This window comes from Mobula hypostoma, chromosome 8 (assembly GCF_963921235.1).
Source record: "Mobula hypostoma chromosome 8, sMobHyp1.1, whole genome shotgun sequence".
Taxonomy (NCBI): domain Eukaryota; kingdom Metazoa; phylum Chordata; class Chondrichthyes; order Myliobatiformes; family Myliobatidae; genus Mobula; species Mobula hypostoma.
Genome location: NC_086104.1, coordinates 42,420,839 through 42,434,956, shown reverse-complemented (window position 1 = coordinate 42,434,956; position 14,118 = coordinate 42,420,839). Strand labels below are relative to the sequence as shown.

The 14,118-nt window shown below is 43.4% G+C and overlaps 1 protein-coding gene across 2 annotated transcripts in view; it reads right to left on the bottom strand.

The window, feature by feature from the left end:
• rab3gap2 (RAB3 GTPase activating protein subunit 2 (non-catalytic)) overlaps window positions 1-14,118 on the bottom strand; it is a 91,254-nt gene that overhangs the window by 76,723 nt on the left and 413 nt on the right. For both annotated transcript variants that reach the window (XM_063055743.1, XM_063055744.1), the window contains exon 2: window positions 1,194-1,258. In XM_063055743.1, coding sequence (XP_062911813.1) covers window positions 1,194-1,258 — 65 coding nt within the window. The remainder of the gene's footprint in view (window positions 1-1,193; window positions 1,259-14,118) is intronic.

Genomic DNA, 14,118 nt, shown 5'->3' with positions numbered 1-14,118 from the left:
TGTGCTATCACTATTAAGTACTCAAAGCTTTGCTTGCAGTGATAGCTAAACTTCAAACTATCATACAAGTACAGCAAAATATTCAATGGAGAGGTTCTTAAACCCATTAGAAAAGGAACTTGAGCACAAACAATATCATATTTTCTCAATCTTTTCTTGCAAACATAACAGCATAGCAAATCTGCTATTTTTCAGATTCCATTTAGACTAATTTTCATTGTCAGGTAGCAAATGTGTAAGTGAATAAGTTGACATTTCTGGCCGAGACCCTTCATCGGGTTTGGAAAGGAGGTCAGAATAAGAAGATTGAGAGAGGGGAACTTGTAAAAGCTGGCTGGTGATTGGCAAGACCAAGTAAGCAATGTCAGCCATCTACAACGGGTTCCTACCCCTAACCACATCTTTCCTTTCCTACTCCTCCCTCACTCTGCTTTCCGTAGGGATCACTCTCTAAGTGTCTTCCTTCTCCAGTTGTCCTTCCCAGTAGTTGATCATCGTACCCTTAAAAAAAAACAGAAGCCAAAGGGCATCAAGGAGTAAATATGACAAAAGTATGCCTTTTGTGAGGACAAGTTATCTTCAGATTTTATCTACACCAATAGATCGGACATGGACAAAACAAAGCACAACGTCCATCCAGGAAAAATTCCTGCTTGGTTACGTGTCTATTACTTATAAAGAAATTGTACAACCTAGATCTTTGCAGAACACATCCTTGTTGGACTTTGTAAGTAAGTAGCTCACATCAGATCTATTACCATTAATAACCACCAAACGACTGATGTGCATACAAGATTCTTCACTTAAACAGGATTTCCTCTTGGATGAAAGTTGTGCTTTGTATTTGTTTATTCATTTATTTATAATGAATTCTTTACTTTCCCTAGTTGTATACTTGTATGTTTTTGCTAAATTATTTTATCTGTTCTTTGGTCTGGGTTGTGAATGCTTTATGCCACTTTCTTGTATCCTTCATTTATCTTTTCTCATTGGACCTGTGCAACTCTCTTTCTGTTCTGTCAAATCATTCTACCCTTCCTTCTATAAATCAATAGCCAAGATAGTATGAACAAATGATCTATCTCTTATTACAAATCTTATTTTGCTGTAGCATATCCCAAACACATTTTATCTCAGGTCAATTCATTTTTATGATCTCATTGAAAAATCAACAACTGCTTATTATGTCTTACAGTTTCTTTCAATTCACCGTCATCCCACACTCCCCAATCTTCATCTTCCCAGCTGTGTTCTTTATCTATACAAAAAAAAAGTAAAATCATAGTTAAAATTTGAACTGAAACAAATTGGTTTAAACACTGCATATTACAAATAAAGTGCATTCCAGTTAACTGGGCTATTGGTTAATTAGCGCATCCACTTACTTTGGACAACCCTTAAATAACAAAAACAGAAAATAGGCAGAGTTCCCCTCATTTATTTGGGATACTATGCCACTTAATTGGGGCAGGAGACTGTTGCCGAACAGTTTTTAACTCGTCATGTGCAATTATATGCCATTAGACACTACACGGTGTTTATAACAAACAGTTTTTAAAATAGCATCAGTTGCAAGCACTTGTGTTAAAAAAGCAGTGATTTTTGTCACTGATAGTTGGTGAGAAATAAGCGGTAAGACAATTCAAAACTGTTTTGCTCAGTGAGATTTCAAGCATTCAGGCTTGGAGATGCCAGAAATGGCCAGGAGTGATAAAAAGATTTCACTACTTCACAAACCAGAGAAAATCTGCAGATACTGACAATAAATTCAGTCCCGATGAAGGGTCTCGGCCCAAAACATCCACTGTTTGCTCTTTTCCATAGTCGCTGCCTGGCCTGCCAAGTTCCTCCAGCATTTTAGTACTTCAACAAGTTAGGTTCCATGAAGAATTTGCAGGTATCAACAATCATCTTGAATGTTACAATGAAAATGAAGGCTTGGAGGATGCAATTGTCACTTGCATTGTATGAAGGCAGTCCATTATCTAGATAGGTGCCTGCGCTGATTTTGTTCATTTACAGTCAATCAAAAGAACATAGCAACATACACTGAATTCCTCCATCAATAACTACTAATAGACTCACAACACGCTGGAGGAACTCAGCAGGTCAGGCAGCATCCGTGGAAACGATGAGTCAGTGTTTCGGGCCGGAACCTTTCGTCAGGACTGAAGAGAGAAGGGGCAGAGGCCCTATAAAGAAGGTGGGGGAGGGTTGGAAGTAGAAGGCTGGTAGGTTCAGTTGAAAAACCAGTAATTTGAAAGACAAAGGGGTGGGGGAGGGGAAGCAGGGAGGTGATAAGCTGGAAAACAATGGGTAGTAGAAGGAGGCGGAACCATGAGGGAGGTGATAGGCAGCTGGGGGAGGGGGCAGAGTGAAATAGGGATACAGGAAGGGAGGGGGAGGGAATTACTGGAAGTTGGAGAATTCTATGTTCATACCAAGGGGCTGGAGACTACCTAGACAAGGTGTCAAAGACAGGATCTCCCGGTAGCCACCCACTTCAACTCTGCTTCCCATTCCCATTCAGATATGTCCATACATGGCCTCCTCTACTGCCATGATGAGACTAAACTCAGGATGGAGGAGCAACACCTCATATACCGTCTAGGTAGTCTCCATATAATAATATAATAATAAATGATGCAGATGTCTGTCCAGTCTCTGGGTATTAAGGAGTCTGATGGCTTGGGGGAAGAAACTGTTGCACAGTCTGGTCTTGAGAGCAGGTCACCTCTCATCCTCCTTCACTCAAAGGAAATAAGGCCGAGTTCACTCACCCTATTCTCATAAGGCATGCTTCCCCAATCCAGGCAACATCCTTGTAAATCTTCTCTACATCCTTTAGATGGTTTCCACATCCTTCCTGTAGTGAGGTGACCAGAATGAGCATAGTCCTCCAAGTGGGGTCTGACCAGGGTCCTACATTACTTCTTGGCTGCTAACTCAATCCCACAATTGATGACAGCCAATGTACCGTATGCTTTCTTAAACACAGTGTCACCCTGCACAGCAACTTTGAGTGTCCTATGGACTCGGACCCCAAGATCCCTCTGATCCTCCACACTGCCAAGAGTCTTACCATTAACACTTTATTCTGCCATCATATTTGACTACCAAAATGAACCACCTCACACTTAATTTGGTTGAATGCCATCTGCCACTTCTCAGCCCAGTTTTGCATCCTAACAATGTCCCGCTGTAACCTCTGACAGCCCTCCACACTATCCACAACACCCCCAACCTTTGTGTCATCTGCAAATTTACTAACCCATCCCTCCACTTCCTCATCGAGATCATTTATAAAAATCACGAAGAATAGTGGTCCCAGAACAGATCCTGAGGCACACCACTGGTGACCGACCTCCATGCAGAATATGACCCGTCTATAACCACTCTTTGCCTTCTGTGGGCAAGCCAGTTCTGGATCCACAAAGCAATCTCCCCTTGGATCCCATGCCTCCTTACTTTCTCAATAAGCCTTGCATGGGATACCTTATCAAAATGCCTTGCTGAAATCCATATACACTATATCTACAGCTCTACTTTCATCAATGTGTTTAGTCACATCCTCAAAAAATTCAATCAGGCTCATAAAGCCTGACCTGCCTTTGACAAACCCATGCTGACGATTCCTAATCGTACTATGCCTCTCCAAATGTTCATAAATCCTGCCACTCAGGATCTTCTCCATCAACTTACCAACCACTGAAGAAAGACTCACTGGTCTATAATTTCCTGGGCTATCTATACTCCTTTTCTTGAATAATGGAACAACATCTGCAACCCTCCAATCCTCCAGAACCTCTCCCGTCCCAATTGATGATGCAAAGATCATTGCCAGAGGCTCAGCAATCTCCTCCCTTGCCTCCCACAGTAGCCTGGGGTGCATCTCATCCAGTCCCGGTGACTTATCCAACTTGATGCTTTCCAAAAGCTCCAGCACATCCTCTTTCTTAATATTTACGTGCTCAAGCTTTTCAGTCCACTGCAAGTCATCACTACAATCACCAAGATCCTTTTCCATAGTGAATACTGAAGCAAGGTACTCATTAAGTACCTCCACTATCTCCTCTGGTTTCATACACACTTTTCCACTGTCACACTTGATTGGTCCTATTCTATCACATCTTATCCTCTTGCTCTTCACATACTTGTAGAATGCCTTGGGGTTTTCCTTAATCCTGTCAGCCAAAACCTTCTCATGGCCTCTTCTGGCTCTCCTAATTTCTTTCTTAAGCTCCTTCCTGCCAGCCTTATGATTTTCGAGATCTCTATCATTACCTATTTTTTTTAACCTTTCGTAAGCTCTTCTTTTCTTCTTGACTTGATTTACAACAGCCTTTGTACACCACGGTTCCTGTACCTTACCATCCTTTCCTTGTCTCATTGGAACGTACCTATGCAGTACTCCACGGAAATATCACCTGAACATTTGTCACATTTCTCCATACATTTCCCTGAGAACATCTGTTCCCAATTTATGCTTCCAAGTTCTTGCCTGATAGCCTCATATTTCCACTTACTCCAATTAAACACTTTCCTAACTTCTCTGTTCCTATCCCTCTCCAAAGCTATGGTAAAGAAGATAGAATTGTGATCACTATTTCCAAAACGCTCTCCCACTGAGAGATCTGACATGTGACAAGGTTCATTTCCCAATACCAAATCAAGTACAGCCTCTCCTCTTGTAGGCTTATCTACATATTGTGTCAAGAAACCTTCCTGAACACACCTAACAAACTCCACCCCATCTAAACCCCTCGCTCTAGGGACATGCCAATTGATATCTGGGAAATTAAAATATCCCACCACGACAACCCTGTTATTATTACACCTTTCCAGAATCTATCTCCCTGTCTGTTCTTCGATGTCCCTGTTACTACTGGGTAGTCTATAAAAAACACCCAGTAGAGTTATTGACCTCTTCCTGTTTCTAACTTCCACCCACAGAGACTCCGTAGTCGTGACACTATCTGTGATCTGCAGTGTCATGCCCCCACCTCTTTTGCCTCCCTCCCTGTTCTTTCTGAAACATCTAAAGCCTGGCACTTGAAGTAACTATTCCTGCCCCTGAGCCATGAAAGTCTCTGTAATGGCCACAACATCATAGCTCCAAGAACTGATGCACACTCTAAGCTCATCCGCTTTGTTCATAATACTCCTTGCATTAAAATAGACACATCTCAAACCATCGGTATGAGCGCTTCCCTTCTTTATCACCTGCCTATCCTCCCTCTTGCACTGTCTCCAAGCTTTCTCTATCTGTGAGCCAACCGCCTCTTCCCCGGTCTCTTTAGTTTGGTTCCCACCCCCCCCCCCACAATCCTAGTTTAAACTCTCCCCAATAGCCTTAGCAAACCTCCCCGCCAGGATATTGCTCCCACTGGGATTCAAGTGCAACCTGTCCTTTTTGTACAGGTCATTCCTGCTCCAAAGAGAGGTCTCAATGTTCCAGAAATCTGAATCCCTACCCCAGCTCCAATCCCTCAGCCACGAATTTATCCTCCACCTCACTCTATTTCAAACTGCACTGTCACGTGACACAGGCAGTAATCCTGAGATTACTACCTTTGAGGTCCTGCTTCTCAACTTCCTTCCTAACTACCTGTAGTCTGTTTTCAGGACCTCCTCCCTTTTCCTGCTTATGACGTTGGTACCAAAATGTACCATGACCTCTGGCTGTTCTTCCCATTTCAGGATATCATGGACGCGAGCTCTGGCTGTTCTTCCCACTTCAGGATATAGTGGACGCCATCAGAAACATCCCGGACCTGGCACCTGGGAGGCAAACTACCATCCATGCTTCTTTCCTGCATCCACAGAATCACCTGTCTGACGCCCCTCACTATAGAGTCCCCTATCACTGCTGCCATCTTCTTCTTTTCCCTACCCTTCTGAGCCACAGGGCCAGACTCTGTGCCAGAGGCATGGCCACTGTTGCTTCCCCCAGGTAGGCTGTCCCCCCCACCCCACCCCAAACAATACCCAAGCAGGAGTACTTATTGTCAAGGGGTACAGTCACAGGGGTGGTCTCTAGCATCTGACTCTTGCCCTTCCCTCTCCTGACTGTTACCCACTTATCTGTCTCCTGAGGCCCAGGTATCCTACCTGCCTATAGCTCCTCTCTATCACCTTCTCACTTTCCCTGACCAGACGAAAGTCATTGAGCTGCATCTCCAGTTCCCTAATGCGGTCCCTGAGGAGCTGCAGCTTGACACACCTGGTGCAGATGTGGCCGTCCAGGAGGCTGTGAGTCTCCCGGACTTCCCACATCTGACACCAAGCACAGAACACTGGCCTCACACACATTCTTCCTGTCTGTATTCTACACAGGCAACCTACCTCGCCTCGACCCATTATCACCGAAGTCCCGCTGAGCCAAAGCCTTCCTACTCTGTCTCCCTCTACTCCCGTGCCTGCTCTATAAAGCTGTCTCCTTTTAAACTCTTCTCGCTGTTCTAACTGGCTGACATCCACGCATTTGCACAGTCGCGCCCCGATCAAACCACTGAAGAAATAACGATTTCCTTTTAAATTCTTCTCGTTGTTCTCACTGGCTGACGCCCAAGTGCTTGCGCAGTCATGCCCCAATCAAACCGCTTTAGAAATAAACTACTATCAACCTTAGATTCACATGAGCAAGTTGTTCTTCAAGAATAGAGATTTTAGATTGCATAGGATTCAGGTATGTGGGGATCAACAGTAGAAATAACATCGACTTTGAAAACAAGCCATGATATTGTTAAGCGGCAGAACAGTTCTGAAGGACGACATGCTCAATTTCTGATACTTTGTAGGTTATTTAGTTGATACTATACAGAAACCTAGGCCCTTGTATCTAACATCCAAATCCTAGAACGGAATTCAGACTTAGCAGCAAAATTTTTACCTCTTTAGACTTTGGGTCAATGGATGTTTAACCATAATACGTCCACTGGTGGTATGAGCATCGCTCAAAGATGCACTAATAATCATGCCTAAAAATTGAACACCACTTATTTCAACATGTTTAAACAGTGGCAGAAGGTAGGTCAGAGAAACTTCTATTCAAGGTTCACTATTGTGGAATTCAATAATGCATAAGCCCCAACATATTGAAAAGAAAGGAAACTCAAACCTAACATAAAACAGCTTGAGGAACTCAGTGGATTAGGGAACATCTCCGGGGACAAAGGCATAGTCAACATCTTATACTGAGACCCTGTCTCAAGCATCTATCCCTCCGTCTCCACAGATACTGCCTAAACCACTGAGCTCCTAAAGCAGTCTTTTTTGCTTCAGAAGCTGGAAATAAAATATTGCAAACCAAAAACAAATGCTAGTCATGCTCAGCAAGTCATAAGGCACTGTTCTTTGAATGAACTGTTACATTGAAACAATGCAAGAAGCCAAAGACAAGCAAGCATGGGAGTGGAATAGAGAATATATTCCCCCTTTCAGCATTAAATAGAGGTTTTCTGCAAAGTGGTTACCTAACCAGCATTTGGTTTCACTTTAAGCAGTGAAGGCAGTATCTGCATAAACTAGATATATTACAAACAGATTGCTGCCTCATCTGAAGGAGCAATAGTGGGGAGGGTTACAATAAGGGAGAGAGGTTGAATGGGAAACTGCAAAGAGAAGAGGAGTTCGATGTCTAGGAGGGAATGGTGCCATAGGAATAGTAAATGTGAGGAAGATACCGCAGAAGGACTTGTATGGACAGTATAGCAGAGAAACAGGTAAGTAAAACTGGATCCTTACAGGAACCAGGCTGGGAATTTCGCAGTTTCCCTGCTGCCGTCATCAATGATGCCCTCACCCACATCTCCTCCATTTCCCGCACTTCGGCCCTCACCCCCATCTCCTCCATTTCCCGCACTTCGGCCCTCACCCCGTCCTCCCGCCACCACAACAGGGACAGAGTTCCCCTTGTCCTCACCTACCACCCTACCAGCCTCCGGATCCAGCACATTATCCTCCACAACTTCCGCCACCTTCAACAGGACCCCACCACTAAGCACATCTTTCCCTCTCCACCCCTCTCCTCTTTCCGCAGGGATCGGTCCCTCCACGACTCCCTGATCCACACGTCCCTCCCCACGGATCTCCCACCCAGCACTCATCCCTGTAAGTGTAAGTGCTACACCTGTCCCTGCACCTCCTCTCTTGCCACCATTCAGGGCCCCAAACAGTCCTTCCAGGTGAGGCAACACTTCACTTGTGAGTCTGTTGGGGTCATCTTTTGCCAGGGTCCCCAACCTATTTTGCACCGCGGACCGGTTTAATATTGACAATATTCTTGCGGACCGGCCGATCGGGGGGCGGGGGGGGTGTTCAAGTAGGGTTAAACTCACCTCAACATGTCTTTTACAGTTAGGGTTGCCAACTTTCTCACTCCCAAATAAGGGACAAAAGTAGCAGTCAAATCCTGACGAAGGATCCCGGCCCGAAACGTCAACAGTACCTCTTCCTATAGATGCTGCCTGGCCTGCTGCGTTCACCAGCATTTTTTGTGTGTGTTGACAGGACACTTGTGTTTACCCCGAGTAAGACTACTATGGCCATGAAGCTTTGCATGGGCACCTGTGTGTGCATGTGCGTACGTGCCGATTTTCTTTCTCCACAAATCGGTTTTGGCTTAATCTTCACGACTATGCTATACATATATTATTTCTACTTTATATAGGCTGTGTATTTATCATATAATTCCTGCTTTTACTATATGTTAGTGTTATTTTAGGTTTTATGTGTTATTTGGTATGATTTGGTAGGTTACTTCCTGCCTGGGAACACACAAAAATTTTTCCCATATAAATTAATGGTAATTGCTTCTTTGCTTTACGCCATTTCGGCACGAAAGCTTTCATAGGAACGCTCTACCTTAGCGGGGGAAATACGGGACAAGGGCGGTCCCGTATGGGACAAACCAGTTTAACCCAATATACGGGATGTCCCGGCAAATATAGGACAGTTAGCAACCCTATGTTCAAGTTCAACAGTGCATGACAGGGAATGAGGAAAGGTACAGCTGACTCATATCGTTTCTTCACGGCCCGGTGGTTGGGGACCGCTGATCTATTGCATCCGGTGCTCCTGGTGCGGCCTCCTCTACATCGGTGAAACCCGACACAGATTGGGGGACCGCTTCGTCGAGCACCTCTGCTCCATCCGCCACAACAGACAGGATCTCCTGGTTGCCACCCACTTTAACTCTGCTTCACATTCCCATTCAGATATGTCCATACATGGCCTCCTCTACTGCCATGATGAGGCTAAACTCAGGTTGGAGGAGCAACACCTCATATACCGTCTAGGTAGTCTCCAGCCCCTTGGTATGAACACTGAATTCTCCAACTTCCGGTAATTCCCTCCCGCTCCCTTCCCCTATCCCAGTTTCACTCTGCCCCCTCCCCCAGCTGCCTACTACCTCCCTCATAGTTCTGCCTCCTTCTACTACCCATTGTGCTTTCCACTATTCCTGCTTCACCTTTCCTGCCTATCCCCTCCCCCTTTATCTTTCCCCTTAATGGTTATTCACCTGGAACCTACCAGTCTTCTCTTTCCCACCCTCCCCCCACGTTCTTTATAGGGCCTCTGCCCCTTCCCTCTTCAGTCCTGACAAAGGGTTCTGGCCCGAAACGTTGACTGATCGTTTCCACGGATGCTGCCCGACCTGCTGAGTTCCTCCAGCATATTGTGGTTAGGAATTAGGAAAAACTTCTTCACACAGAGAGTGGTGAATCTGTGGAACTCTCTGCCACAGGAAACAGTTGAGGCCAGTTCATTGGCTATATTTAAGAGGGAGTTAGATATGGCCCTTGTGGCTACGGGGATCAGGGGGTATGGAGGGAAGGCTGGTGCAGGGTTCTGAGTTGGATGATCAGCCATGATCATAATAAATGGCTGTGCAGGCTCGAAGGGCCGAATGGCCTACTCCTGCACCTATTTTCTACATTTCTATGTTTCTATGGTAAGATTGACTCTTGACCTCACAATCAACCTCATTTTGGCCTTGTATCTTATTGTATACAATTACAAATTCTTGGTAACTGTAACACTATTCCACATGGGTTTTACGTTGTGCTACTTTAATGCACTGTTGTAATATAATTGTAATGTAATGAGTGTATGGATGGTCTGCAAGATAAGTTTTTCCACTGTACCTCAGTATTGATAATAATAAACTAATTTACCCATTTATAAAGGTTCTGTGGATCGTGAAACACAATTTACTTGATTTCTGGGATGAAAAGTTGCTTTATTCTTAGAAATTAAAACTGGCTGACAATCAATGGAATTTAGAAGAATGAGGGTGATCTTGACACATACAAGATGCTTAGAAGGTCTCAGGATTAATATCAAGAATCTGTTTTCTCCAACTAGAGAGTCAATTACCAGGAGGCATCATCTTGCAACACTCACACGAAAAAATATTTCTGTTCACCTCGGTCCAAAATAGCCAACCTACACCATGGGATTTTGCCCTGAGGGGCAAACTCTTACTCTTTTTCGATAAGTAATTGACTCTTTAGGACTGAGATTAAGATCCTTTTTAATGAATCTTTGGGAGAACTGCAAATGCCAAACTATTTAGTTAGATGAATCCAGCAAAGACTGGAATCTAGCAAGAAACTGGAGTAGGTAGAGGGTCAGTCTTGAAAAGCTGGAGCAGCGTTTGAGGATCTGTATGACCTTGTCCTGCATTCTTAACGCATACCTTAGACTTACAACTTGAAGCACCTTGCTCCATTAACATGTCAGCATTTACTTTATGTATACAAGAATCTAAATACAATGCCTTGTAAAGTATTCAGCCCCCAACCCTTTGTTCACATAAATGAGTACTAAATCCAGGGATTTTGATCAATTTAACTGAGAATTTTTATTTGTGAATCACATGCTTCTTTTTTCACAGTAGAACCCAAAAAAAAACAGAGAAAATTGAAAAGCATGAAAAATTAAAACTTCAAAAACTAAAAATGTCAGCAGTTCAAAAGGATTCACCCCCACCCCTTCGCTCAGTACTTAGCTGAACCACCTCTCACAGCTATTTCAGCCTGTAGTCCTTTTGGAAAAGTCTTTATTAGTTTTGTACAACACAATGGAGTAAGATTTGCCCATTCCACCTTGCAAAATTGCTCAAGCTGTGCCAGGTTAGTTGGGGAGCGGCGGTGGACAGCAATCTTGCGGTCTTGCCAGAAACGTTCGATTGGGTTAAGGTCAAAACTTGAATTGGGCCACTCAAGGACATCAATTTTCTTCATTTGAAATCACTCCATGCTTGCTCTGGCAGAGGCTAGCAGGATCTTCTGTGTATCTAGCAGCATTCACCTTCCCATCAATCCTGACCAGGTTTCCAGTCACTGTTGCTGAAAAGCATCCCCAGAGTATGATGCTACCTCCACCATACTTTATAGTAGGGATGGTGTTACTTGGCTGATGTACAGTATTAGAGTTACACTACACGTACTACTTAGTGTTGAGGCTAAAAAGTTCCACTTTAGTCTCATCCGACCACAAGACCCTCTTCCATATATTACCTTCTAAGTGACACTTTGCAAAATCTTTACAGGCAAAATTATGCATTTTTTAAGCCAGGGCTTCTTCCTTGCCACTCTTCCATAAATACCTATTTTGTGCAAAACATTTGAGATTGTGAAGCCATGAACTTCATCTCCAGATGCAGCCACTGACTTCTGTAGCTCACTCAGAGTGACTGTTGGTGTCACAGTAGCCTATCTTACAAGTGCCATTCTTCTCTGGCAACTAAGTTTAGAGGGCAGCCTGACCTAGGTAGGGTGTCTGTGGTTTCATATTTTTCCCGCTTTTTCACAATGGACTGCACTGAGCTCCTAAGTATGTTCAGTGCCTTTCAGATGGTCTTGCACCCTCCTCAGATTTGTTCTTCTCTATTATCATTTCCCCGACTTGGCTGGAATGCTCTTTTGTCCTCATTTTGATTTGGTCTAGATTCACAGAGAGAGGGGGTATTTATTCTTATGAATTCATTAAAAACAGGTGATCCTCCAGTTTCCTGCATTAACAAATTACATGAGCTGGTACAGTAATATATACTATTGCACCTGAGGGAAGTTAGTGTAGTAAATATAGAGGGGATAAATCCTTTTTCAGCCTCACAATTTTGATTTTTTAAAATTTTTAGTAAATTGTTGACAGGTTTTGGAATTTTTCTTTTGATTTGGCATAATGCACAATGTTTTGTAAATTAGATCAAAAATCATATTTCAATGCATTTTAAATTTGAAAAATGAGACAGTAAAACGTGAAAATAGTTATGAGGGCTGAATACTTTTTCAAGGCACTGTAAATATAGGGGCAACTGACATGCTTTAGATACCCGTACTCCCTCAAAAGAAAATTTGACAAGCTTTTGCCAACATTCCACACTGTAATTATTTACTGTAGTAAATGAATTTTTTTTTTGCAATTTTTACCCAAAATTAAAGGGTTAGATCACACTGCATTCATTTTAAGTTTTTACTTTTCATGTACTAAACACCAAACCATTCCCATCAAAACAATTGTTCATTTAAGATCATCAACAATCAGCACTGCCAGTGCATACTAATTTCAAGGTAATTTCCTGTATGATAAACAAATACAGTACTTAGTAAATAACCATTCAGTTGTTTGCACTGCAACGACTGTCTGCCCAGAGCAGTTAGCCAATCTCATGACACATTGCATTGCTGGCCCAAAGAACCAGCAGCAACATTGAGCTCCAGGGGCCAGCTGTATCTCCTGACTCTCTTGTTGGCAGATTGCCTCTGCTACTGGCAATCAAAGTAGCATCAACAAGTCTGCACCCATGATCGGCTAAATACAACAGTATCTTGTGCGCTACACCCAGGATCAACACGTCTGGCAGAGCAGATGATGGGCCGAGTAGCCGAATTCTGCTACTATGTCATCCACCCTGCCACCCTCAGCCACTCTGATCTCCAAGTTTTTTTTTTGCAGACTCCTACTGTGGGCTAAATGTCAGATGAGACAACACCATCCTGGAGAGTGACTGAACCCACTGGGGCAAGTGAGGATGTAAACTAAGTAGAACAATTGCATTCAGGGTACATGTTCACAGTGAAGGAAACACCCCTGGTAAGACAAGGAAACACAAATCAATCCTCACAGAGAGATCAGAAGCGAGAATAAGCAATTTCAAGTTTCTGGGTGTCAAAATCCTTGAGGACCTAACCTGGACACAACATATTGATGCAGCTATAAATAGAATACAAGACAGTGGCTATATTTCATTAGGAGTTTGAGGAGATTTGGTTTGTCAACTAAAACACTAGAAAACTTCTACTATGGAGAGCATTCTGGCTGGTTGCACTGCCGTCTGGTACGGGTGGGGGGGAGGGCTAGTGCACAAGATCGAAGTAAGTTGCAAAAATTTGTAAAATTAGTTAGCTCCATCATGGGTACTAGCCTCCGTAGTATCCAAGACATCTGCAAAGAGCGGTGCCTTAGGAAGGCAGCGTCCATTATCAAGGATCCCCACCACCCAGGACATGTCCTCTTCACACTGTTACTGTCAGGGAGGAAGTATAGAAGCCTGAAGACACACACTCAACGATTCAGGAACAGTTTCTTCCCCTCTGCCATCCGATTTCTAAACGGACATTGAACCCATGAACACTACCTCTACTTTTTTATTTCTGTTTCTGCACTAATTATTTTAACTTATATATTTAAGAGACATTCATAAACTTAATGTGACTCGGGTTTGTTCTCTATAGTTATTTATCATGTATGTCATTGTTTTGCTGCCTCTAAGTTAAGAAATTTCACGACATATGGCGGTGATATTAAACCTGATTCTGAATGAGCAGACGTAGAATGGTCTGCAGAAGTAATCCAAATGTAGACCTGATCAAAACAAGGCCCAAAGGTTTTGATTTCACCATAAACTGCATGATTACATCACAAGATGTTTGAGCAATAGAGCTCTTCCTCTTCTCCATCTCCAGTTTCTCCAATGGGAAATAAAACCTTTATTGGCAACCTTTAATACAAGAATAGAGATCACAAAGCCTTTGCATGCAGCAAACCCCAACAAACAGCAATGTGGAAATCATCAACAGCCCGGAAATGTCAGCAAGTGTTTGGGGG